The sequence below is a fragment of the Sordaria macrospora genome, chromosome 2, assembly GCF_033870435.1.
Source record: "Sordaria macrospora chromosome 2, complete sequence".
NCBI classification, from domain to species: domain Eukaryota; kingdom Fungi; phylum Ascomycota; class Sordariomycetes; order Sordariales; family Sordariaceae; genus Sordaria; species Sordaria macrospora.
The window spans coordinates 2,389,320-2,412,784 of NC_089372.1; the positions used below are offsets into that span (position 1 = coordinate 2,389,320).

At 46.3% G+C, this 23,465-nt stretch overlaps 3 protein-coding genes and 1 non-coding gene across 4 annotated transcripts; 3 read left to right on the plus strand and 1 right to left on the minus strand.

The window, feature by feature from the left end:
- Positions 1–4: 4 nt before the first annotated feature.
- SMAC4_06579 (uncharacterized protein) lies at positions 5–1,051 on the plus strand (the record flags this gene model as incomplete). Its single annotated transcript, XM_066090476.1, has 3 exons — positions 5–37; positions 122–204; positions 265–1,051. 3 exons carry the CDS (start codon positions 5–7, stop codon positions 449–451), a joined length of 303 nt encoding a protein of 100 aa, XP_065946081.1. The 3' UTR covers positions 452–1,051.
- Positions 1,052–4,165: 3,114 nt separating this feature from the next.
- SMAC4_06580 (uncharacterized protein) lies at positions 4,166–6,912 on the plus strand. The gene is made up of 6 exons (XM_066090477.1): positions 4,166–4,262; positions 4,326–4,736; positions 4,805–5,307; positions 5,375–5,889; positions 5,958–6,211; positions 6,267–6,912. The coding sequence occupies exons 2-6, from the start codon at positions 4,361–4,363 to the stop codon at positions 6,704–6,706; spliced, it is 2,088 nt and encodes a 695-aa protein (XP_065946082.1). The 5' UTR covers positions 4,166–4,262; positions 4,326–4,360; the 3' UTR covers positions 6,707–6,912.
- A 31-nt stretch (positions 6,913–6,943) lies between these two features.
- On the plus strand, positions 6,944–7,039 carry SMAC4_13232. Its single transcript has 2 exons — positions 6,944–6,981; positions 7,004–7,039. It is a non-coding gene; the product is annotated as a tRNA-Ile (tRNA).
- A 2,273-nt stretch (positions 7,040–9,312) lies between these two features.
- Positions 9,313–12,823, minus strand: SMAC4_06581 (uncharacterized protein). Its single transcript, XM_003345980.2, has 2 exons — positions 11,461–12,823; positions 9,313–11,227 (listed from the first exon to the last, which is right to left on the minus strand). The coding sequence occupies exons 1-2, from the start codon at positions 12,189–12,191 to the stop codon at positions 11,104–11,106; spliced, it is 855 nt and encodes a 284-aa protein (XP_003346028.1). The 5' UTR covers positions 12,192–12,823; the 3' UTR covers positions 9,313–11,103.
- Between the last annotated feature and the right edge of the window lie 10,642 nt (positions 12,824–23,465).

A 23,465-nucleotide genomic window follows, 5' to 3' on the forward strand; every position in this document is an offset into this window, starting at 1 on the left:
CCTCATGGAACCTGGTCCCGGCCCGGCCCCGGATTTTGTCCCACCTTCTACCTCTTTTCTCCGCAGTCTGCTATCCGCTTGGGACGAGAACCTCATTGCTAACGCGTCCTTCTTTCTCTAGGCCACCACCCTGACCATCTCTGACTGCCCTTGCACTGTCACCAAGCCCATCATCACCACCTCGTCAGTGATCTGCCACAGCTGGTGCGTCCCGTTTCCTCACGGGACCGGTCTTAAGCATGAAATAACTAACATTTTTCACAGCACCGGCTACGTCAACTCCACCGTCCCTGCCCCCACCTCCGGCGTCGTTGGCACCGGCAGCGCCCCCGCTGTCGTCTCTCCCACCGTCAGCCCCTCCGAGGTCCCCACCGCTGGTGCTGGCAAGGCTGCTGCCCTCTCCGGCGCCGGCCTCGCTGGTGTCCTCGGTCTCGCTGCCATCCTCCTCTAAATTCCTGTCCATACGTGACAGCCAAGCGTTTCGACTTCCACGTCTCATGATCCCACGATTCTCTTGATCGGTAATAGCTAATACTGCCCGCCAACGGCCATGCTTCGGCATGACGTTGCGGCGCCAAGGGGGTTGCGCTTGGAGAACTCTAATGGCTGTGGAGTTGGATGAGATTATGGATCTGGATTTAGAGAAGGGAGGAAGAGATTTATTTAAAGGATACCCAGGGCTAATGATAACGGGGAACGCAGAGTCCCAACTTTGTTTGGATTTTGTGTTTGTATGAACTTCTTAAAGACTTTTTTTTTTTTCGGGAAATCATGGGACTTTGCACACACTTTCAACCCTTCTACCACCATTTTTGCATTCCTTATTAGATGGCTTGGTCCGCGGTGTTGTTTTCTCATGTATCCCCTTACAAAGTTTTGAACGACGGCTCACATGCACCCTTCTTACCCTTGGTGGAATTGTGTTCCAATGGAGAGTCCAGTGGGTTCTCTCTCCGATTGCAGATAATATCAACACTCTTTCCATTTTGAACAAGATGCATTTCGTGTGACATGAGATCTACTAGTTACCTGAACCAACTTGAAACCTCCAATGCACCTTATGATCGCTGAAAAACTGCTCACGAATGCCTGGAAGCGCAGTGGATTGAGTTGCTTTGGCGACCATCCCGCTGACGATCTTCCGCCTGGCAAACACCCAAAGCGCTCGAATCAGCCAAGGGTGTGAAAGAATTAGGTGTACATTATACCTTCTCTTTGGTGGTGGTTTTTGGTGATTGGTGTACCCTTAATTCTGTCACCCCCTTGTCAGCCCCCAAACAAAAAGGCTCAACGGTCCGACTTCCAAGGTGGCATGCATTGGCAACCAAGTCCACCACGGCAGGGTCCACACCAGCGCTATCACAAAAGCGCTGATCTCGCCATGGACAAAAATGGTGTTCTGATAGGTATCAAAACGGGTGAGCCAACCTCGCCGAAAAAAGACGATGACGACGGAGCAGAAGCATGGTGGTCAGCATGCGATTAGTTCCTGATGAGGGTGGAGGCCCGACTACATAGTGGAACCGGGCAGCCGTTATCGCGATGGCCTCTCTAGATGACCAACCGACCGACCGACCGACCGCCTTTCTGCACCTTTTGCACCTTTTTTCCAAAAGGTTGTTCGGCAGTTGCGCTGGCCAAAGGCGGTATCTCAGCAGCCAAGAAGCTGACTTTTTCCAAAGAAACGATCACAATCAATGATTTTGACAGACACGAACGGAAATAGTTGCAAAACATGAGGATACAGACCGAACCTCATGAACACGGAGTCACATTTCATCAATCTCACCACTTTACGCCCTCACCAAAATTTCAATAAACATCAAAAAGCACGTTCACTTATGAAGTCGGTCCAAACTCATCACCGTCACTTCCGCCATTTTCGATGGTGACGTGGCTGCACACATAACAGGCACAAAGGAAGGTCGGCCAGGCCCGCTTCTCAATGCAACATTTTATGCAAGGTACGCGCCTCTAGCATCATCCCCTATTGGTCCGATTAGGAAGGTTCATCACGGACCACTGCAGTATCTTACGTTCTGCACACCGAGTGTGAAAAGTAAGGTAACAGTGGTAATTACCTGGGCAGGCACAAGCGAGATTACACCGTGCAGACTGGGAAGTGGGGGCAGTCACTGTGTGTAGTGTACGATAAGTAAGGATGATAAAGGCCGTTTACCAAACCCGACAGGAAACCATCACCAAGACACCATCAACGGAGTGACGACGATGTCACTCGGTTGGAGTTTATACATCACCAAATTATCACCAAGAAGCGGAGGAAAAGATTTTGAAATCATAATAGTACGGTTTTCTTCATCACTTTGTGAGACATCTGCGGCGGCAAGACATCAGCGGTAACCTCATTCATCTGTGCCCAGCCATAAGACGGGTTCGAGTAATGGCTACGCGGTGATTACCAGCCAAGCCAGCCAGTCTAGCATGGTAGTGATCATCTACCCACTCTCAAATCCATTATGAAAATATACTAATTCAGTCCGGAATACCTGACGGACTATCTGTGATAACTCAGGATATACCCGTTCCAAGTCTCGAAGCGGCGGCTGACCGGAGTGAAATTTCCGCGTCACTATGAACATGTTTCTGATGGCCTGCTGAGGAGTGTTGATGACTTCTACAAAGTCATTTTTTTCCCGTCACGCTTGTTCTTGGATCTTTTGTCCGATATCTCAGTGAATCTGTCTCATTTGATGACAGCAAGCTGGCAGAGACTTGAAGGGTGCCCCTCGCACCATAGGATTCGTTGCTGGTTACTGATCCTTTGATTCCGTCAGTTGGCAAGCTTCGTTTTGACAGCCGCTCCAACTGACAACGATCATCCAGCCATATTGGGCAGGTGTTCGATTACAGATATGGTTTGGAAGTCAAGTGACTAAGCTTCTCCGTCTCAGAAGGAAGGTCGGATATTGAAAGGAACACCGCGGTGGATTTAGATCTACAAGAAGCCATTCGCGCTGTTGCTGAGTACATACCTCAACCTCTGGTTGATGTCCAGAGCCTCCTCTCCCAAGGAATCCCAGACCAGGGAGGTAGCTTTTAAAACAAGCAGCAACTGCTCAACCTGAATCTTGGAAGACAATCTGGAAGACGGGACATTTAAGGCTGAGAGGGCCCCACATGTGCCGCGCCGATCCGGCCCACGTGGATGAAGCCGTGATCCGACCCCGGTGTTTCGGGCGGGCTACCAAGAGTCCGGGACGGGTCCATCCACTCCTGCTTCTCGCTGGGTCATATAGCCTTTTTCATCATGCATGAATATATGGCTTCAGCTGGCCTATCCCTGTTGCTGAGCCAAAAGGCATCCCGCTGCTATGGCTAGCTCTCGTTGAATTTCTCGGCTACTATCATGGGCAGACTCTACCAGTTTCTTCTATTTATCATGTGCAGATGGGTTACCTATTCTTAGCTAGGGAGCGATAATATCTTCTGTTACTTCGGTTTCCCCTGTAGAGAAAGCCACCTAGTGGTGGTTGTGGGCAGACCCCCATGAGATCATGAATCGGATTCCTCAACCGATCCAGTACCGTCTAGTCTTCCTGAACCATACCTGGAAAAGCGGTACACCATGCCTTTCAACCACTTGACCCAAAACAACAACACGGCCGGCAGCCATTCACCCGATCCCTTTCTATAGCCCTAACCCGCTGCGGGCTAGTATGATAATGCCCGGACGGTCCTCCGGATACCGAAACCCAGGATGGCTTCAAACGCCCAAAAGAACTCTCCATGTCTCCGACATGACCACGAGTGCTCGGGACATTCTGCCCATTCACATCATCGCTTCGGCTACCTCCAAGTCCCAAACCAGAGATGGCGTTAGCAGGTCCTCCCTTAGGGCCTTCCCCGCGTCGATCCCCCAGACGGACCTTTGGGGTAGGAGCATGCGGGAATGCGGGGAAATACCCACTTGGCACGCCGACGACACATGCCACGAGCACGTCTGTCATCTCGAATCTAGGCCAAGATCGAATTGGAAGACCGCCGAAGACCTCCTCTCCACCAGTTCTCCAAGACCAAGAACTCCGAGGCTGACGATCCTGTTGGCAATGGGGTTGGAGGCCACGGATCTCATATCACTTGTTTGCTTGTCTCCTCCCTGACCTCCCCCTCCTATATATACCTAACCAGTCCTGTCACTGAGATACTCCCTCTTCTCTGTGTTCTTTGTCTTTCACCCACGTATCCCAATCTCTGATATATCTCCGGGCCTTGTCGTTGACTTCACTGTACTCTAGTCTCTTGTAAGCGTGTCCTCAAGCAACAGCACGCCCCCTTGTGAATCTTTGTCAGCTAACAGTCCATAGATGAAAGTATAACCCATCACGAATCACTAGACATAATGGCTCACCCTCAAGATGAGGCCCAGCATCTCTCCCTCACCGATTCCGAGACCTTCTGGGGTCATCAAGCTGAACAGCTTCACTGGCACAAGAAGCCTTCTGCGGTCCTGAAGCGTACGACTAAGAATCTGAAATCAGGTACCTCTCACAACCATTGGGAATGGTTTCCCGATGGCGAGTTATCTACCTGCTACAACTGCATTGACCGTCATGTCTTAGCCGGACGTGGAGATCAGCCCGCCATCCTCTATGACAGTCCAGTCACGAACACCAAGCAGCGCTTGACCTACAAGCAGCTCCTTAACGAGGTCGAGACGTTTGCCGGGGTTCTGCGGGAGGAGGGCGTCAAGAAGGGGGATGTTGTTCTCGTTTACAGTCTGTTGCCTATCTACAGCTTTCATGGTTGTTCACTAAGCTTCATACTGACAACCTCGTCTAAACAGTGCCGATGGTGCCCGCCGCTTTGATTGGTATCCTCGCCGTTAACCGTTTAGGTGCCATCCACGCTGTTGTCTTCGGTGGCTTTGCTTCTACCGCTCTAGCTCAACGCATCGAAGCTTCACGTCCCGTCGCCATCTTGACCGCTTCTTGTGGTATCGAAGGTAGCAAAGGGCCTGTCAGCTACCGCGCCTATATTGAAGAAGCTATTAGCATCTCATCCTTCAAACCACCCAAGACCATTATCTGGCAGCGTGAGCAGCTAGTGTGGCGCCCGATCAAGAAGACTGAAGGCGAGCGGGATTGGCAGAAGCTGGTTAAGAGCGCCCGGGCGAGAAACGTCAAGGCCGAATGTGTGCCTGTGAGGTCGGCTGATCCCATCTATATCATCTACACCAGTGGAACCACAGGTCTGCCTAAAGGTGTTGTGCGCGATAGCGGCGGTCATGCTGTAGGGCTACATATGTCCATTTCATATTTGTTCGGCATACATGGACCGGGTGACGTGGTAAGTCAGCCTCTTGTTCACTGCTCAAGGCTTTATAGGTGAACTGTGCTAACAAATCCGGAACAAGATGGGCTGTTTCAGTGACATAGGCTGGGTAGTCTCCCACAGCTACACACTCTATGGTCCTCTTCTTACTGGCGCTGCCACGGTTCTCTATGAAGGCAAGCCAGTCGGGACACCTGATGTCTCAGCCTTCTGGAGACTAGCCGAGGAATACAAGATCAACACCATGTTTACCGCACCAACGGCACTCCGAGCCATCCGAAAGGAAGACCCTGACAACGTCTTTATCACCGAGGTTGGCAAACGGGGTGGGCTCAAGAGCCTCAAAGCCCTCTTTCTTGCTGGAGAACGGTCCGAGCCAGCTATCATCACCATGTACCAGGACCTGCTCAAGCGATATGGCGCGGCAGGCTCCCAAGTCGTTGATAACTGGTGGTCGTCAGAGTCCGGCTCGCCGATCTCGGGTGTTGCGTTGGTTCCGCACGCAGGCAAGAACAGGACTACGAATGTGAAGGATCATCCGCCACTCGCTATTAAGCCTGGGAGCGCTGGAAAGGCCATGCCTGGGTTTGATGTCAGGTATTTATCATACGCTATTCCCGTTCCGTTAGATGCATGGGTAACTAACGTTGAACCGTAATAACCAGAGTTGTGGATGACGAAGGGAACGAGGTCCCCAGGGGAAACATGGGAAACATTGTTCTAAGCCTGCCATTGGCACCTACTGCGTTTCGGACTCTTTGGGAGGATGAAGAACGATTCTGGAAGAGCTACATGCTGCGCTTCAATGGCAAGTGGGTAGACACTGGCGATGCCGGCTACATTGATGAAAAGGGCTACATTCACATCATGGCGCGGACTGATGACATTATCAACGTTGCCGCTCATCGTCTTAGCACAGGCAAGTTTGCATTACACCCTCTTATGCATTCTCGGTCTCTAACTCACCCCATTAGGCACGCTCGAGCAAGCAGTCACCAGCCACCCCCTCGTCACCGAAGCATGCGTAGTTAGCATCCCCGACGCCCTCAAGGGTCAGCTCCCCTTCGCCTTCGTCAGCACCTCGGACGGAGGCGGTGATAACGCCAAGTCCGATGAGCAGCTGTTCCAGGAAATCCAAAAGCTTGTCCGCACCCAGGTTGGCGCCATCGCCTCGCTGGGCGGGATGATTCGGGGCAAGGGCATGATCCCCAAGACGCGCTCGGGCAAGACTTTGAGGAGAGTCTTGCGCGAGCTGCTGGAAAACGCGGTCCATGACGAGTTCGATAAGCAGGTCAACATCCCCTCGACAGTGGAGGATCCGAGCGTGGTGGATGTGGCGAGAGAGAAGGTTAGGGAGTATTGGCATGAGAAGGGCGGGTTGCATGCAGCTATCGAGGCTAGGGCGAAGCTCTGAGAAGTACATGCATCAAAGTTGTATTTGCTTCTTGGCCATCGTTCTTTCCTCAATCTTCGAATGACAATGGTTTTATTCTGGAAAAGAAAAGAAGAGCAGCGAGATGGATGGAAGCCATAGTCGGTGGTCCAGACAAGGCGCACCCGACACAAGGTTATCCTGTTCTGACAGCCCCACACCACCAACAGATATTGCAATATAATTCTTCATACCCACATATATCTATAACAATCAGCAGCCCGATTAGCTCAGCTGGTTAGAGCGTCGTACTAATATCAGTTTTCTGATATCAAGTCCATGCGAAGGTCAACAGTTCAATCCTGTTATTGGGCATATCTTTTCTTACTTTTTTTTTCTTTTCTTCCACCACCATGCCAAAATGAACAGACAGAGACTATGTCACTTATCTTCTCTTTTGCACTTTTTGATGATTTTGTTCATCTTATTCAAAACAAACACCTTGCCACCGGTTCCGACATTGATTGAGTCTTCATCCGCCGTACCTCGCAGTTCGAATTGTCACTCAACTGGACTGGTTGGTTGCGCGGTCCCGATGCCGGGTCCGGGCCCGTAGCCAACACCAACTCTACCAGGTTCCAGACTCTTGTTCCCCAAGTCCAACAAGATAGAGTCCAAGGATATACTTCAAATACGAGGTGGACGAAACCAGCGGCGGCCCAACCAAGGCCGTTCGTTCGCTCGTTGAACGTTGGAGGGGGGACGGGGCTTTGTGACACCAACCACCACACAAGAGAGTTGTGGCTCCATGTATGGGTTGGACGGGAGAATGTTTGGAGATTTGAGAAGGTCCATGGCACTGCACGGGTTAGTTGGTTGGTGCTTGGTAGGTAGAAGGGGAAAGAAGGGGGGTTTGGAAGATTGCCTGGATCGGAGGGTACCGGACCCTATCAACTACCATGTACCTTAGCTGACTGAATACTAGGCGGATCAGGTCATATCAGGTCAGTTCAGGTCAGGTCAGGTCAGGTCAGGCCAGGTCAGGCCAGGTCAGGTCAGGTCAGGTCAGGCGAGAACTGATTGATACAAGGTAATTTTTGATGTGTATAATGTGTACGGTATGTGGATGTATTGTTGAGACAACGAATAGCGTGTACTCAAGTGAAGCGGAAGCGGCCACTACGGGACTACGGGACTATGGGACTACGAAGGGGGAAGGGGGGGGGAAGAAATAGATTGAGAACGATTATGTTGTGTAACTGTTCGATTTCAGTTGTGTTCACTTACATACATACAGTCAGCCAGCCAGCCAGCTAGTTGGTTGGTTAGTTAGTTAGTCAGTCCATGCTTTGTCAGTTCCGGTTTCGCTTTGCTCTTTACTCCTCTTGTCAGTGCTTCCTTGCTGGTTGTAGTAAAAACATGTTCACTCCAATGCTGGTTTATTTGTTAGCTTGGTTCTCCTATCAGACTGGACAAGATCCATCCCAAACTGTTTTATACCCCAGAAGGACAAGATTTAATGACTAAGTACGACCGAAAAGGCATTAGTAACATTCAAATTGTATATTGAAACTCCGAAATGGTATATTCAAGGCATGATTACGCCTTGGTCATAGAACAAAACAAATTAGGTACATATCAAAACGCCTAAAAAGGCTGATCCAAGGTCTCGAGCTAACAAAAAAAGAAAAAAAAAACCAGAAACAAAACACCATATTGGACTATAGGCAGGCATTCTCTTATCTCTTTAGTTTTCGGTCGTCTAAAGGATCTGTTTCGAAGCGCGTTTTTAACAGTTGTGGATTCATACCACCTCTGTTTAAATCAAAGCTTTTGAAGTCTCAAAGTAAACATGGTATGTGGTTCAGTGACATATGAGTAGTGTACTGTCTGAACAAGTTTGAGTGGTTGAGTAAGAGTTATATGAGACATAAATGCCAGCTCTGTTCACTTATGACGACAGTGAAGCTATCTCGCGGGATTTGGCACACGAGTATCAATTTTGCGAGGAAGGAGAACAAGCAACTAATACATTTTAAATGTCAAATGTCTGGTAGATATTAGTACAGAGCAGTTCTCACCACACCTGGTTTTCGGCGTTGGACCATGAGGTCTCACAGGACTGACAACGCAAGACCAAGAACCAAGTCGGTTAGTTGGCTAGGCCAACATGGATCGAAATGTAAGGAGGAAGTCAACTTGCAATGCTCATGGAGCCTTCCAGTGATGATTTTAGTTTCCTGATTTTGGAGGCAGTCATAACCTAGCAAGCGGCAGAAACGGCCTCCCGATGCCCCAGGATCCAATCCAGACCCTAGCCAACAGAAACCAACGAAATCAGAAGAGATACCAGCCATAAACAAATACATTCGTCGGCTGTCCTCTAATATTGTGCCGAAATATTCAAAGAAGGGACATTTTATCCGGTTGAGACGGTCTAGGTTACTACTAGCGTAGATACGTTCCACCACCGGCCATCCGGCCTTGACGGCTCAGCCCATCTGCCCATATTTTATCGGTGGTCCAGACTTCAGAAAGAGGGAAGCGCAACGCAGATATCCGACAATGCAAAAGCGTCAACTCCCTATTGAGCAGCTCCCTTCGGTAACCAAGCTTACCCTACCCTAGCTTTACCTACGACTACCTATATAGAAAACATGTGCGTGTACGTTATGTGAAGCGCTGTAGGTATCCATCCGTGGCATGACAGGCACCGCAGAACCAACGATTTGCAAAGAAGGAATCCAAACGATCTGTTGTCTGTGTTGTGTCAGTCTCCATCCAAGGTGATCCTAGTTTGACATCATGCCATGTCATGCCATGCGATGCAATGCCATGCCATGCTATGCAAGAAGGGGGAGGGGAGGGAAGATCGGGGTGGGAACGAGCGTGAGGGAGGCACGGAAACAAAGGGAGAGAGAAGACTTGGGCGGAGGCAAAGGCAACAGAGAGAGAGAGAGACAGAGCGTGTATGAGGGAGGGGAATGAAGAGAAAGGCAACGGCAACGACGACAACACTAGCATGCGATAACCCGTCCATCACGAGAAAAAGAGAGTAACGGTGTGACGCCACGCACTATAGCTTCTCCTTAACGACATCCATCCATATCCATTCAATCCCCCCCACACACAGCAAATTGTTGTTGTGTACATAGTATAGCGATATTCATAATCCAACCCTAGTCAGCTTCGGCTGGTCCCATCCATCCAGAACTCCTGAATTCCCCTCTTAAAAAAACAAATAACTTGCACCCCCTTGCTACCCTTGACGAAAACCAAGAGTCGTAACCAAGCAACCAAAGCAGGCGAGACGGGTCGACCACGTACGTGCTGCAGGTTAATATATCGTGCAGCTTTTTGTTTTTCGTTGGAGCAAACAACCTCCCCAAAAGAGATCGATTGACCACCAACACCCCCGCCCATGCCCATTCAGCACCACCACGACCACCACCGCTCATCCTCATTCACCCCTTGTCCCTTGTCCTATCTGTCCGTTGCCTCATTGTATGCATGCTGACCGACCCGGGACAACAGAAAACCAGGGGGAGAGGCACCTTTGGTTACGGCGCGCCGCCGATGCCGCCTTTCAGCGTTCGCCTGGAACCTGATACGCACCCATTGTCCAACCATACCTCTGATGCAGCCAAGAAGACAGCGAGCGGTAGAGGGAGGGAATAGAGACTGTTGCTCATATGCGGTGAAAGCAGATAAACAGATGGGGTAACATGAGGAGCAGTAAAAAGTTCTCGTAGTGGCGAACAGACACACCAAGCGTCGGAAAGAAAGGAAGGAAAGGGCAACCAGAGACTGCTTTGAGGTTCAAAAAATGATAGGCAGTAGACACACCCGAACTTAATGATGGTATACGGATGGGATAGGACCGCATGGTTTTCGAATACCTGGTGGGCTTTCGTTGTCATCGTGACGAACCGTGCCTCGTCTGGCCTAGACTCAGACCCTACCTTCCCCAAACGCCGTACGGCACAAAACTCCTCATCCCGGCAAAGTGTCGTGTGTCGTGCTGTTCTCTCTGTTGTATCTCTATCGTTGATCGTGGTGCGGTAATACATTGCCATGCTAGTATGTGGTCCTTTTGCTTCGTTCCGCTGGATTGTAAGCTGTCGTGTCGTGTCATCATCGTGCTAGGGATGGAAGGCGTGCGTGCCACTGCCTCTCGTACACATCACTTTCCTCCCCCCCCCTCCTCTCCAAGGTTACTCTGCTTCACCCAGCTAACGCAAGCGAGGCGTGAGGTCGGGAAAGCATAGTAACCCGGAACCTTGGACATGACAAGGAAAAAGAAGGACCAAGATAGTCGAGGCAGCGGTCGCCATACAACACACCATGTAGGCTCCCGTGTCTGTCCTTAACGGCGCCTTTTCGTCTGGCATTATCCTCCCTCTCATGGTCGGAATGCGTCCTAGTAGGTCCATCTGATATCATGCTGGCGGCTTGTTCTTTGAGAAGGCGGAGAGAACGCTGTGCTGCCCCTTTGCCGCGATCTTGAGGTTAGCGAACCTCGCCTCGGGCAGCCGCTTGCCTGCCTTGATGCTCTCCAGAACCCTGGTCGGAAAGGAGAGGACAGCGTTAGCACAAGCACAGTATCCGTCAAGCAGTGCCTCATACACCGCAGGTCCAGACAACGGAGAGGGGGTGGGTGAATGAACGTTTTGGTTTAGGAAGAGACTTTACGGAGTCCCAGGAAGGACGAAAACATGGAAGGGGAAGAGGTAGTAGCACAGTATACGCAATGTCCTATGCCCAGCTTGTTGCTGGGGAAAAGAGGGGGGACTTACCATTCAACACCGACATACTTGACGCCATAACCGCTGACTCTACGGATCTCTTTCTCCAGTTTCCCGCCGGCGAGTCCACCACCGGCGCCGGTATTTCGACCGGACGGTTTGCCTAGGATGACGTGTGTGACTTGGCGACGACCGAGATGGATTGACGTACGAGCACCATTCTCGGCGAGGACTTGCTTCAGTTTATGATCAGATATCAGAGGATGAGTGCTGCCGTTCACGTAGATATTCAACCCATCAAAGATTTTCCTGCTGGTGCTTTGGCCTTCCTCGTTCTTCTGTCCTTGTTGAGCGTCTCCCAGCCCCCGGGTATCATCGTCTTGAACATACTCTGCTCCTTTCTGCAGCCCTTTCTCTTCTGGTAGACAAGCATGTGACTGCGAACTTGCTTGTGAGGCCGTGGCCATGGTGCCAGGGTTCCGTAGCATATCGGCAACGCTGTTCAGTGCGCGAGCTCGTACCTCCTTTGAAATTAAGACGCCACGCTTCTCGTCGAAATCTTGGGCGCCAGCCCCAACAGAGTCCAACATCCGGTCGCCACCGGAAGGACCGGCGCGAAACTGATTCTGCAGTTTCCTGGCACGAGATTCACGCCACCCGGTTGGCACCCGAGTCTCGGCTCGCTGATGACCGGCCGCTACCGAATTCCACGGGTCGAAGGCGCGTCCAGAATGAACTGGCTCTGCCGGTGGCGGCTGCTTGAGATGGACAGGAGGAGCCATGGCACGGGCGTAGATTGTTTGTTTGCTTTGCACTCGTTGGTCGTAAGGGCGCCTTAGGTTCCAGGCTGTCACGACGTCAACCGATTTATTAGAGCGGTCCAGTAGGCGGTCGTGGCGTTGTCGGGATCACAAATTGAATATGCTGGTCAAACAATAGCCACTGGCAGATCAAAACTGGAGTAAAGGGGCACGGCAGGTTGGTTGAACATTGCAACTGATGGAATGGAATTTGAGTGTTTGGTCAACACGCCAAACCTGGAACACGTCTTTACAAAAGATTCCCACTCCATTGCCGCGTCTCCATCATCAAACCTGCGCTCGCGAGGTCATGTGAGTCGCGCTGAAGTGTGCTTTGTTTCAGCGGTTGCTTTGTTCCTGAGGCCTGTTATTGAGAAGCCCTGAATTGTATAGGCTTTGCGGTTATGCGCTAACAGAGGCTCTGTCTGACATAACATCCCGCTTCACATGTCCGGCTGGCATCCTTCATGCCTGCCGGGTGCCTCAAACTTTGGACGTACAACAAACATCGCCTGTTGCCCTGGAGCCCATTGAACTTGGAGCATTACACACACTCGAGGCATCGAATACGTCCCCATATTGATTTCCTGTTAGACCTCATTTATTTTGTCCCTTTAGGCAGAGTTGTTGTCAGCTTTGGATACAACGACACCAACAAACCCGCGCCTGTTCTTGTCAGCCTCCCACGCCATCACATCCCTCTTCTTTCAAGTTGACCCCCCGACCCCCCCTTCAAGGTGCTGTTTGCTATCAAGAGCGAGACTGTTTTCTGAGCCGCGCAACTGCGCCGCCGCCGTGGACTCAGGTCGGCTGGCCGGGAAAGGCGCACAAACAAAGCAGGGACTGGTACCGAATCACATCAGCCTGACAAGGGTGACACAAAACCACGAAAACAGCAGGCAATCAACAATACCCAGCCCCGGCAGGAGTGAGTGGCTCGAGAAGGGGTGCTTGAACACGGAGGCAACGAAAATAATCAGTGTGGAAGGAGGCGGCGGCGTTGGCGTACACTACCTACTTCTTTCTCTTGCTGGCCAGCTCTCTCGCTTCGTGAGAAACAGTAAGGTCTGCTCTCGTGATAAACTCTCTTGAATTCGGCTCTTCCTTCCCCTTTCTTCTTCTCGGCTTCGGCTAGGAAGGACCCTTTTCTCGACGTCCCTTCCCGAGACACGGTATGATCCACCACAAAACACACAAAAAGAAAAGAAAAAAAGGCCTCGACAACAGAACAAGAAAAGAGGAGGCTGCCAATTGTTGCTTGCTTGCTAGTTATTGCTATGTAGGTACTTGTGAGTATCTCCGGACAGGTACTGTAGCGCGGGTTACCATGTCCCCAGCCTCCTCACAAATCATCCGCCGTCAATGTCATCACATCATCCACCTTTCCCATCCTCAAATGACCCTACCTCTAACACTAGACTCTCGCTACATTGTGAAATCCCCTCCAAGGACCGTGTACCCATCACATTCACACACCACCCCAGCTCGCCTAGCCAAGCGAAAGTAATACATACATGGTGAGAAGAGGAGGCTCAAGGGTCGACCGGTGGTCAAGATTCCGAATCTCATCGCCCACCACTGCACTGTAGATCACCGAACGGGCCGCCTTGCGCCAACTGCGAGTCTCAATTGCTCATGTACAATAGGTATGCGTAATGCAAGTACTGCAGTAGCTATGCACAATTTCACATACAGATGCATCAACGGCTATGTAAGGCATGACCGGTAGGTTAGCTAGGTGGTGTGGATGCCATCTGGAGTCTACACATACTACTTTATGCATAACGTAAGTATGTGTACGGTAGTGTATAATCAGTGGGTGCCGCGGCGGTTGACAGGACGACGACACAAGAACAATGACGGATGCATGTGAGAGTTACTTGTTGAGACTGTCATCATCTCCTGCTTATTCCTTTTCATACAACTGCCGAGACCTGGCAAAAGCAAGGAACAAAACAACTTCTCTTCTGTTCACATTGGAAGCTCTCTTGCAACCAGGGATCATCAGTTCGATATTGCGGCAAAGCAGCAAAACCCGGAGACTAACATTTACCAATCTCTTGTCTTTTTTTCTTTTGTTTTGTCCTTTTCGTTTCCGTCCATCGGAGACTTTTCCCTGTCCTTTTGCTTCAGAAACGGACAACTCCACCTCCCCCCAATCGAACATCGATAGACAAACATGGAAATCCCAGACTGTATCGAATGCAATCAGTCGAATTATAGGACTAGTTCCAAGATCCCAGATTCTCCAGAGCCGAAGTTGGAGTTTGTTTGAAGTTGAGCAGGGATCAGCTAGAGCCACTAGAGACTATACTCCATATCACTTAGGTAAATCAGACAAACCCTTTCGCTTTCTCTTCTTGTGAGAGGATGAACACAAGATAGTCTGCGGAGAAGGAGAGACTGGGGAGGGGGTGTGTTTGATATGGTGATCAAGCTAAGCTTTCCAAACGGGCACTAAACCGGGTAAGCAATGCGTATGGTATGTACTTTGGCAGATCGAAAAATAAACTGTATGGAATTCAATCATGTAATGCTATGTACACTGTAGCCGGACAGAGATCTTGAGCCGAAAACTCCATATGTAAATTCCACACAGTGAAAGTGTGGATAATCTTCCTGTTCAGGAAAAATCGCCCGAGCCAACTGAACAAAAACCCCCGATGGAGGGAAACATGACCAAGAAAACGGGAAGATGCAAAAAAAAGAAAAGGAAAAAAGAGAAATTAAACGAGAACAGAAGAGTGTCCGACAACATCACATATTAGTTCAACAAAACTAATTCTAAAGATGAATACCCCAAAAAAGTTAACAAAAAAATTAGTCAACAATAGAACGAATGCTAATCATGGGCACGTAGAATAAAATTTTTGCGCATGTAGAGTTGGCTCACTTTTACAGCTGAGTAAGCCGGGCGCCCAGCTAGCTGCGCTATTGCCTATTGTGTGCATCGCTGCCTAACTTCGTCACTATTACGTAGTCTGTTAGCAATTATTAATTATGTTACGCAATTGAATGAAATTATTGCGAGACTTTACTTACCGTTATGCAATTGTTTTAATTGATTATTTTATAATTTTTATTATTATTCTATATAGTATCGTTGAGTTTGTTGTATTACTATTCCGCTTTAAGATTTTACGACCGTGTGCTTTGTGTAGTTGAGGTAAGTTAGATTCCTACCCAATTATAGAAATTATTGTTAACGGTATTTAATTAGAAATCTCTATAGAAATACTATTAATTTTAATTCGAATAGTTATTTCTAACAGCGCTATAGTTACGGTTTTTTAATTTATAACGCTATTAATTAGTAGCCGCTATAGTTGCGATTGTAACAAAATATAGTTATTATAATTTTTTAGTAAGCGTATTAATAGATAAAAGTTCTTAATACTTATGAAGTTTCTAATTCCTTTACTGCTGAGGTTATTGCTACTATTATTATTTGTATTATTTGGGTACAATAATAAGATTGTTGCTTTTAATACTTTATAAGACTATTATATATAATAAAGCTTTATAGTTCTTTTATATAATTACTTAAAGATTATAAGAACAAGAATAAAAGAAGTTATTCAGATTAATTATTGCTATATGTACAGCGGAGTTTATACGGTTTATAATTAAGGTATTTGAAATATAGTTTTGCAGTATATAGATTGCAAATATCAAATAAAAGTTGTATTGTAAAGAAGATGCGGCAGTTAATAGTTTATTAAAGCAATATATAATATTTACAATTACAATTTTATTGTAGAGAATTTATTAGTAATAGTATTTATTAACAATAGTTCCGTTGTAAGTATAAGGAGATTGTTACTCCTACGGTTGAGAGGTTATTTAATATTGTTAGGATGATTATACGTTAGATTATGTTAACGTGTGGCTAGTACTGTGCCTTGTAACTGCTTTGTACTACCTTGTAGTATAGAAAGCTAATTGAACTATTCCTTCTACGGAATTAGTCCACTCAGCCTCTACAGAACGTGCTAGAATACAAAGGTTTTGCCACTGTATTCTGGGATTATCTAACTTGTTCAGCATTCTTTCTAGACTAATTTGTCGTCATAGAATGTACCAGAAGCTCATAGATTCAGTTCATTTCTTTCATAGTATAGTGCTCCTACAAGCACTCCTATCAACTTACAGAAGCTTCTACACTCTTGTGACGGACTGAGCATCTGTTGTAACTATATAAGACCACTTAAGCAACCGAATTGCCAGCTTCGGTTACTTGCATCCTTTTGCGGAAACATGGAACGTTATAGCGTAGTGGTGAAATGCGTCGCCGTGACAACTCTGGAAGCTTCTAGATACTTAACATTCGTGTATATAAAGACCTCTTCTCTCCTTAGTAACTTCTTAAGCAAGCAAGTAATGTTACGAACTTATGAGGACACACGAGCCAACTACAGCACTGGTAGCACAACAGACCCAAACGGGCAAGGCCGTGTTACCCTACAGGACCAACGGATCAGGAAGGCGCACGCACGGGCTCACCAGTACGAAGGGCTCACCCGTGAGCCACTGCTCACAGTGAGCTAGGAGGGCATCGTGAGCCACCACACACTAGATAGACCTATAGGGCTCGACAAGAGCATCCGGAGACAGATATCTCGCAGAGGGCGAGCAGGTATAAAGGGACTACGGGAGAACTTAGATTGTCAGATAGTTCGACAGTAGTCAACAGATCACAGTTACCACAATTGTTCATTGAGACCAGTACCACGCACATACTTGTTGTGAACCTTTTGGCTTCACCGAACGACTCTGATAGTTATTACCTTCAGCTATCTCATTTAGGCAGATCAGACTGCCGTTCGTCACAAGTAAGCAAGCAAGCAAGCAAACAAGCAAGTAAGCATAATCTAAGCAATACAATACAGTCTACTCCTATAGTGCAGAGTTTACTATAATAGTTGTTTCTCATAGTGTAGAGTCCATTGTACTCTTCTGCCTTGAGAGCAGAGTTTTCTCTAAGACCTCTTTTACAATATGCCTTTATTGTATTTTCAACTACGCTAGTTCCTTCAGCACTGCTGTCGTACTTCCTATCGCTTCCTCTCCGCTCTACTACAAGTGCATATTTTATTGTAGCATCTCTATACTGGTGTTATTATTATGGACTAGTTAGGACATTGCAGCAAACGGATAATAATCTTTATACTCTACTTATTAGAACTATTTATTATTCTTTTAAACTTACTTATCACAGTAACAATAAAATATATAAATTTTCATACCAACGTTATTAGTAGCTTATAATAATTATAAATATAAACCGGTATATCAATAATTACTAAACTTGTAAAGTCTCGAAGGTACCACGTAATAAAACCCCAAGTTTTTTACATTTCATATTGCTTTCTAAAGAATGCTAAGTATTAATTCATTAGTAATAAATTTTGAAGTCATATTAAAAGACCGCTATAGTTATGATATAATAATTATTATCATAAATTACTTTATACAAGTAAATTAGAATATTCTTTATAAAGATATCATTACAGTTAGAAATGTAATTATTTTATTTTACTGAAGATTATATTATGTTTATAGTTTACTAGCTAAAGTAATTAGTAAATGAAGCTTCTAATTTGTTTTTTAATTTATATAAAAAGTCTCTCTATTATTTAATATTAAATAGAAGCTCGCTACCTCCAGCCATTTTAAAACAGCCGGATAAATGAAAAATTTGTATTGATATCTTGATTAATATTTGAAATCGTATATTATTTATAAATAAAATAATGAATTAACGTTCATTCCCGCATTAAATACTATACAAATAAGTTTACCATATAATTATTTAAGAGAGGTTTCGTTTTGAAAAAATATTACGAGTTATATAATACTTAATGTATTAAATCAGGAAATTCTATATCAACCGCGTCTACTACGTAAGAAAATCAACCAATAGAAAGCCTACTAATCAGTAAATTACTTAAAAGTATACTATATAGTAGCTTGGGAAGTAATTAAAAAAGTATGAAAGTAATAAACAATTTAGACTAATAAATACCAACGGGAATTAGATTTCAGTGTTAGTAATTAAATGTTCATTACTAAAATGGGAAAAATTACGGATTGCCCTAATAATAAGTTGAATTAGTACTAAACTCGTATTTCATCTTAGATTAAAGTTATAAGAAGGTATTCATACAAATTAGGAATTCTTAAAAGATAAAGGAAATTGTAACTTACTACGCGGATGGATTAAAGAAGTACTTTAATAGTCCTTTACTAAGCGAGGCTAATACTAGTCTCTCTAATAAAATAATTAAGAATAGAAAAGAATAGGAGGTTTTGAAAGTAGTATTATTAAAAGTAACAAAAAGAAAATTAGAGTATTAAGTAAAATAAAAAAGTTAAGACCTTAACCTAACCTTTTAACTAATAGATAATTTTATTGATTCAGCTGATTTACTGAAAGATTAGTATACCATTAATTTAATGATATTAATATTATTTAACTAATTAAATTAAGAGTTATTAGGAAAGATGGACCTTTATAAGAACGAGAATAAACTAATTAAGAAATTACAAATTAAATTTAAGAGGAGAGCGATAATAACCAAATAAAGAATTATTTTATGTACAATTATTCTTAAAACTCTAAGGTTGAGCCATAACACAAGGGGGAATGTAATGTAAGAATATAAGTTTCGTAACTACGGTGTCAACTTTATATGGACCCACTCGCTATATTAATCGTACTATCTAGTTGGTTAATTGTTTAATTAGATAACTACAAACTGTTTAATAGATAACACAACTAGCGCAATCTGTATATTATATGCATTGTTAGATTAGATAAGGAAGGCAGTCAAAGGTGGTAGAATATAAGTATACTTAACGGTTCTCAACCGAATTAGAATCTAACCTCTTATCTTTTCTTTCCCTAGCTTTAATTATTTTATCGTTTTATACATACTCGTGGTGCTTCAATTAAACACCCCTATGTTGTATTCTAACACTAGCAATTATTAAATAGTTAATATTTTAGTAATAATTAGTATTTCAATTTCAAAATTAAGAATATTAGAAAAGTAGTCTTTTTTTTTAATTACTAGGAAGGGGGGAGATAAATAATATTAGTAATATAGCAGTACAAGTACCAACAAATATTTATAGAAATGTTTTTAGTATTTTTAATTTATTTATAGAAATTTAATAAAGGAGGTCTTATATATATGTCACAGGTTGGCATTGGCTACATAGTGTACATCTGAGTTCTGCTTTACAAGCAGAACATCATCCTATCTTTTGTAGGTTTGGCCGTCTGAGCATATGCACCCCAGCCTATCATAGTATGTTCTGCTTAAACGGTGGGTTCGATTCCCGACTGTGGCAATTTCAAGAGCGATTTTGGGATACTCTTGTTGGCACTTAGTCGAGCGCAGCTTTTAAGAATGCAATGACAATTGAGGACTATAGATGCAAATTGAAGAGTACTAAAATGCTACGTATCAGCCCATTAGAAAATGTCCAACTTAGCAGGAAGTTGCATTTTCAGGTAGTGCTATATAAGCCGTCGCATTGCAATAAATCCTTCGCGACATTGTCGCCCTCGGAAATAGGGCTAGGGCTGGGGCCTTATCTTGAAGATTATCAAAAGATAACTTTGCTTTAAGTGGAGGTAGTGTCATAGGTTAGCATTGGCTATATAGCGTGCATTCCAAGTTCTACCTTGCAAGCAGAACATTGTCCTATCTTTTGTAGGTTTAGCCGTCTGGACATATGCACCCAAGCTTATGATATATAGTAGGTATTAGAATCTAGATATTTGCGTATATTCTAGGCATTTTATACAACGGCGGGCAATAAATCCAATATATGTAGCAACTAGTGTAATTGCTAGTATAATAATAAGGATATGAATTATGGTAGTAAGAACCCTACTAACCTTTTTAGTGATAAATAATTGATTAGATTAGTAGTTCTAAATAGCTTTATGTAAAAAAACAGTATAGATTTTATGATATGAGCAATGTAGTAGGTGGTGGGCGATGGCGCGGCTGGGCGGGCGCCCGGCTTATTTAGCTGTAAAAGTGGGCCAACTCTACGTGCGCAAAATTTTTACTCCACGTGCCCATGGTTACCGGAGAATGAACTACACATTACCTCTGGTAAGTTCATTAGCGTACGACTTTACAACGTGCTCTTCGCAACTCAACCAGAATTCCACCAATTTTTGTGCAAGAAGTTGATATCAGCACAATACGTTTTGCCTGCTTTGTATACTCTCTCCAATTTTCCCCATCCAATGTGGTTATCCCGTTGTTTTGCTGTGAAGTTTTGTAAACCCTTGTCACGAGAACCGCGCTAACAAACTTTCAAGGGGTGATGTGTAACACCCATCTCAAAAAGCACAAGCCAAGTCGTCGTCGGAAGCATCTACCTATCGCCCCGATCCCGCCTGCCCGCTCACTCCACCTTCTAAAAAAGCACACACTTGAATCTTCTCCTCCACACAAGAAAAAAAAAACCCGCGAAAAAAAAGATACAACCAAACAAGACCTTGCGAATCCAATCCGATTCACAATTTCGCAATCTGTCTATCTGTAGGTATTGTCAGACACCCCTCAGGACCCCCTCAGGCCCCTCACCCCCGGCCTTACATCCAAGTTCAAATGGAACCCCCCAGGGGTTCGCGCACAGCGGCGGCCGGTCGGTTCGGTTCTTTTCCCGGCTAGCGGTCCGGCCTTCGGCTTTCCCCTCACCAAGACCGAGAACACCCCCCCCCCCCCCCCCCCTCGTCCCTTCCCCCGCCCGCACCTACTGCGTAGTAAACCCCGGTCATCGGTGGCCGGGGTTAAAGGTGAGGGGGTGAGGGGGTCGGGGGGTAGCGTTGAAAGGGAAGGAACAATTTCACTATCCGAACGGAGAACGGAGGGGGAAAGAAAGGAGAAATACCCCAAGAAAGAAAGAAGGAAGGAAGGAAGGAAGGAAGGAAGGAAGCGAAAATTAAAAGTCAAAAGACAGACATACCTACCTCTACGCACAGAGAAGATCCGAAAGAGCGAGAGGACAAAGGTCGCTAGGTGATCTATCCTCACCTCATGGGAGAAAGGAACAATACAATCGTGAGTTTGCGAAAGCGGACATACCTGACCTCAACCTGTAGGATCAAGAACTTTGCGTACAGTACAGTGACAGTAAGCAAAGCAGAGCAGTTGACGTGCTCTTGCTTGCATCCCGTTGTTGCGATGGGATGGCTGGGTGCTGGATGGCTGGATGCTGGATGGCTGGATTGGGTGAGTGGTTGGGGGGAGGAAAGGAAAGAAAAGAGACAAAAAAGTCCATTTTGAAACCATGAAGCTTGCCGTCATCGTGGAAGCGAAGTCTGACTTGACACATGAATAGATAAAAGCCTGGCTAGGGGAAGTTGGCTGGCCGGGTTGTGATTATTTTTGGTGTATTTTGTCTTACCGCTTGTGGCAAAGATGGGCGGACGTTTTGACGATCTCGGGATCAGTGACCTGTTGAAGCTTCTCCATGCTACGGCAAGGGACAAGCCAAAGTTTTGCGCCTTTTGGATAGTGCCATTTTTGTGACCAGAGGCACCGCCTTAGTATCTTGACCGTTCGGTGGGTACGCAGTAGCTATGCCTATCGGTCTGTCCATCTTGTTTATCATTTTGATTTTGATGATATGCGGTATCAAAATCGATCAGATAAAACGTCATCTTAACGCGTAGTATATCGGGTACACTACAATTATGTCGGATCATATATAAACGCTGCACATGTACGTAAGTGTATATGAGCCCTCAGCTTGGTAGACACACATCAACTCCAGACACACTTTCTGGAAGCCAAGCTCAACTTTTCAGGTATGTTTTTCTCCAAGACAAGCAAAACTAATAAAACGATGGCAAAAGCGATCATGAGCATGCATAGACGGCGGCACCGCGGACACTGCCGCACTTGCAGGATATAGAGAGGCAGGCATAGCAAGCATAGTAGGGCAAGTATTGATGGTTGCTGACCAGGGAGGGGAAACAGGCAGTGAGTGACAAGCCAGGTCACCCAAAAAGTCCCTACTGCATGCCGCAGTGGTAGTTGAAGTGGCAAAGGGACACCGAAGCCCCGTGGCAAATTATCTTACTATGTACGTCGCTCACCTTGTTTCTGTTAAGCTTATGCCCAGCGGCACTGTATGTGCCATGCACCACCACACCATCTCATATATCGGGGGGTGTTAAAAGAGGCAACTTTAGCTCTGTTGGTGAAAGTTTGGTGTATCTCCAGTCGTTCTAGAACAAAACACTAAAAACAGCGGCAGCATCACCAATGGTTGGGAGAGGATCTCGGTATTAGGGTATCATGGACCCTCCCATCACAAGCAGAGTGATTTCCTGTCAGCTAGGCCTGCCAGTTAATGTCAGCGACTCTGCTTACTCTCGTTTCCTAGACTTGTGGATAGAGGTATACTGGCATATCAAGTATAATATTACCGGCCGCCCGGTCTCAAGGTGGGCCACATTTCTCGGGGAGTATTGCCTCTGCCAATATAGGAAACTGATGCCGCATTCACGCCGCATACGTTCCCCGGGAGTCCATGGACCAACAAGAACTCTCCTGCCCGTACACAACATGCTCTTTAGGAGAGACCCTTTCGCCTTCTGTCCCTTCCCGGACTCCTGCGCTGCGCAGTGAACAACTTGTTCGACAAAAGCAGGATAGAGGCAAGACCAGACCACTTGAGAGCCGGAGTTTCTGTGTGCCACTCGGAAACAGAGGTGTGAAATGCCCCCCAAAGATAAGCAGGTAGAGGAGAACTGTGACGGAAACGGTTGCTTTTGTCCAACACGAGGAAGAAGGGTTTCGGGATAGGGATAGAGAATCTCGTGTTCCACAACACCTCCGGGGAATCGACTCTCTACCCAGCTCCCGAGCGAGAGTTGCCAGGCGCATTGGTTTGTATAGAGGCGCGCTATATCTCAGCAGTCCCAATACCGAGGGTACTTTTTGCTGTGCTGACCGTTGTCTCGACGTGAGAGCCGTTGAAAAGTGTCGGCAGTGATGAGGTCAAAGATAGGTAGCTGTTGAAGCAACAGAGAGGCACATGTATGTAATGCGAAGCATACTTGCGTCGAATATGTAGTGATGTTGATGGACCAGTAAGGCAACAAGGGTTAGAGGTGCAGTGCACTGCGTCGTGCATCCCCGCACCATCATCGAGAAGCAGTCCCCTGCCGTTCAAGGGCAGGCATCGAGTGGTTGGTTGGATCGCTGGATGGATGGCAGA

Bases quoted from the DNA above. Each gene is read 5' to 3' on its own strand.
- SMAC4_06581 (XM_003345980.2), bottom strand. From the start codon at position 12,191: ATGGCTCCTCCTGTCCATCTCAAGCAGCCGCCACCGGCAGAGCCAGTT. The intron at 11,228-11,460 runs GTAAGTCCCCCC...CTTTCCGACCAG, and splicing joins AAGTATGTCGGTGTTGAATG to GGTTCTGGAGAGCATCAAGG.
- SMAC4_06580 (XM_066090477.1), top strand. From the start codon at position 4,361: ATGGCTCACCCTCAAGATGAGGCCCAGCATCTCTCCCTCACCGATTCC. The intron at 4,737-4,804 runs GTCTGTTGCCTA...TCGTCTAAACAG, and splicing joins GGATGTTGTTCTCGTTTACA to TGCCGATGGTGCCCGCCGCT. The intron at 5,308-5,374 runs GTAAGTCAGCCT...ATCCGGAACAAG, and splicing joins TACATGGACCGGGTGACGTG to ATGGGCTGTTTCAGTGACAT.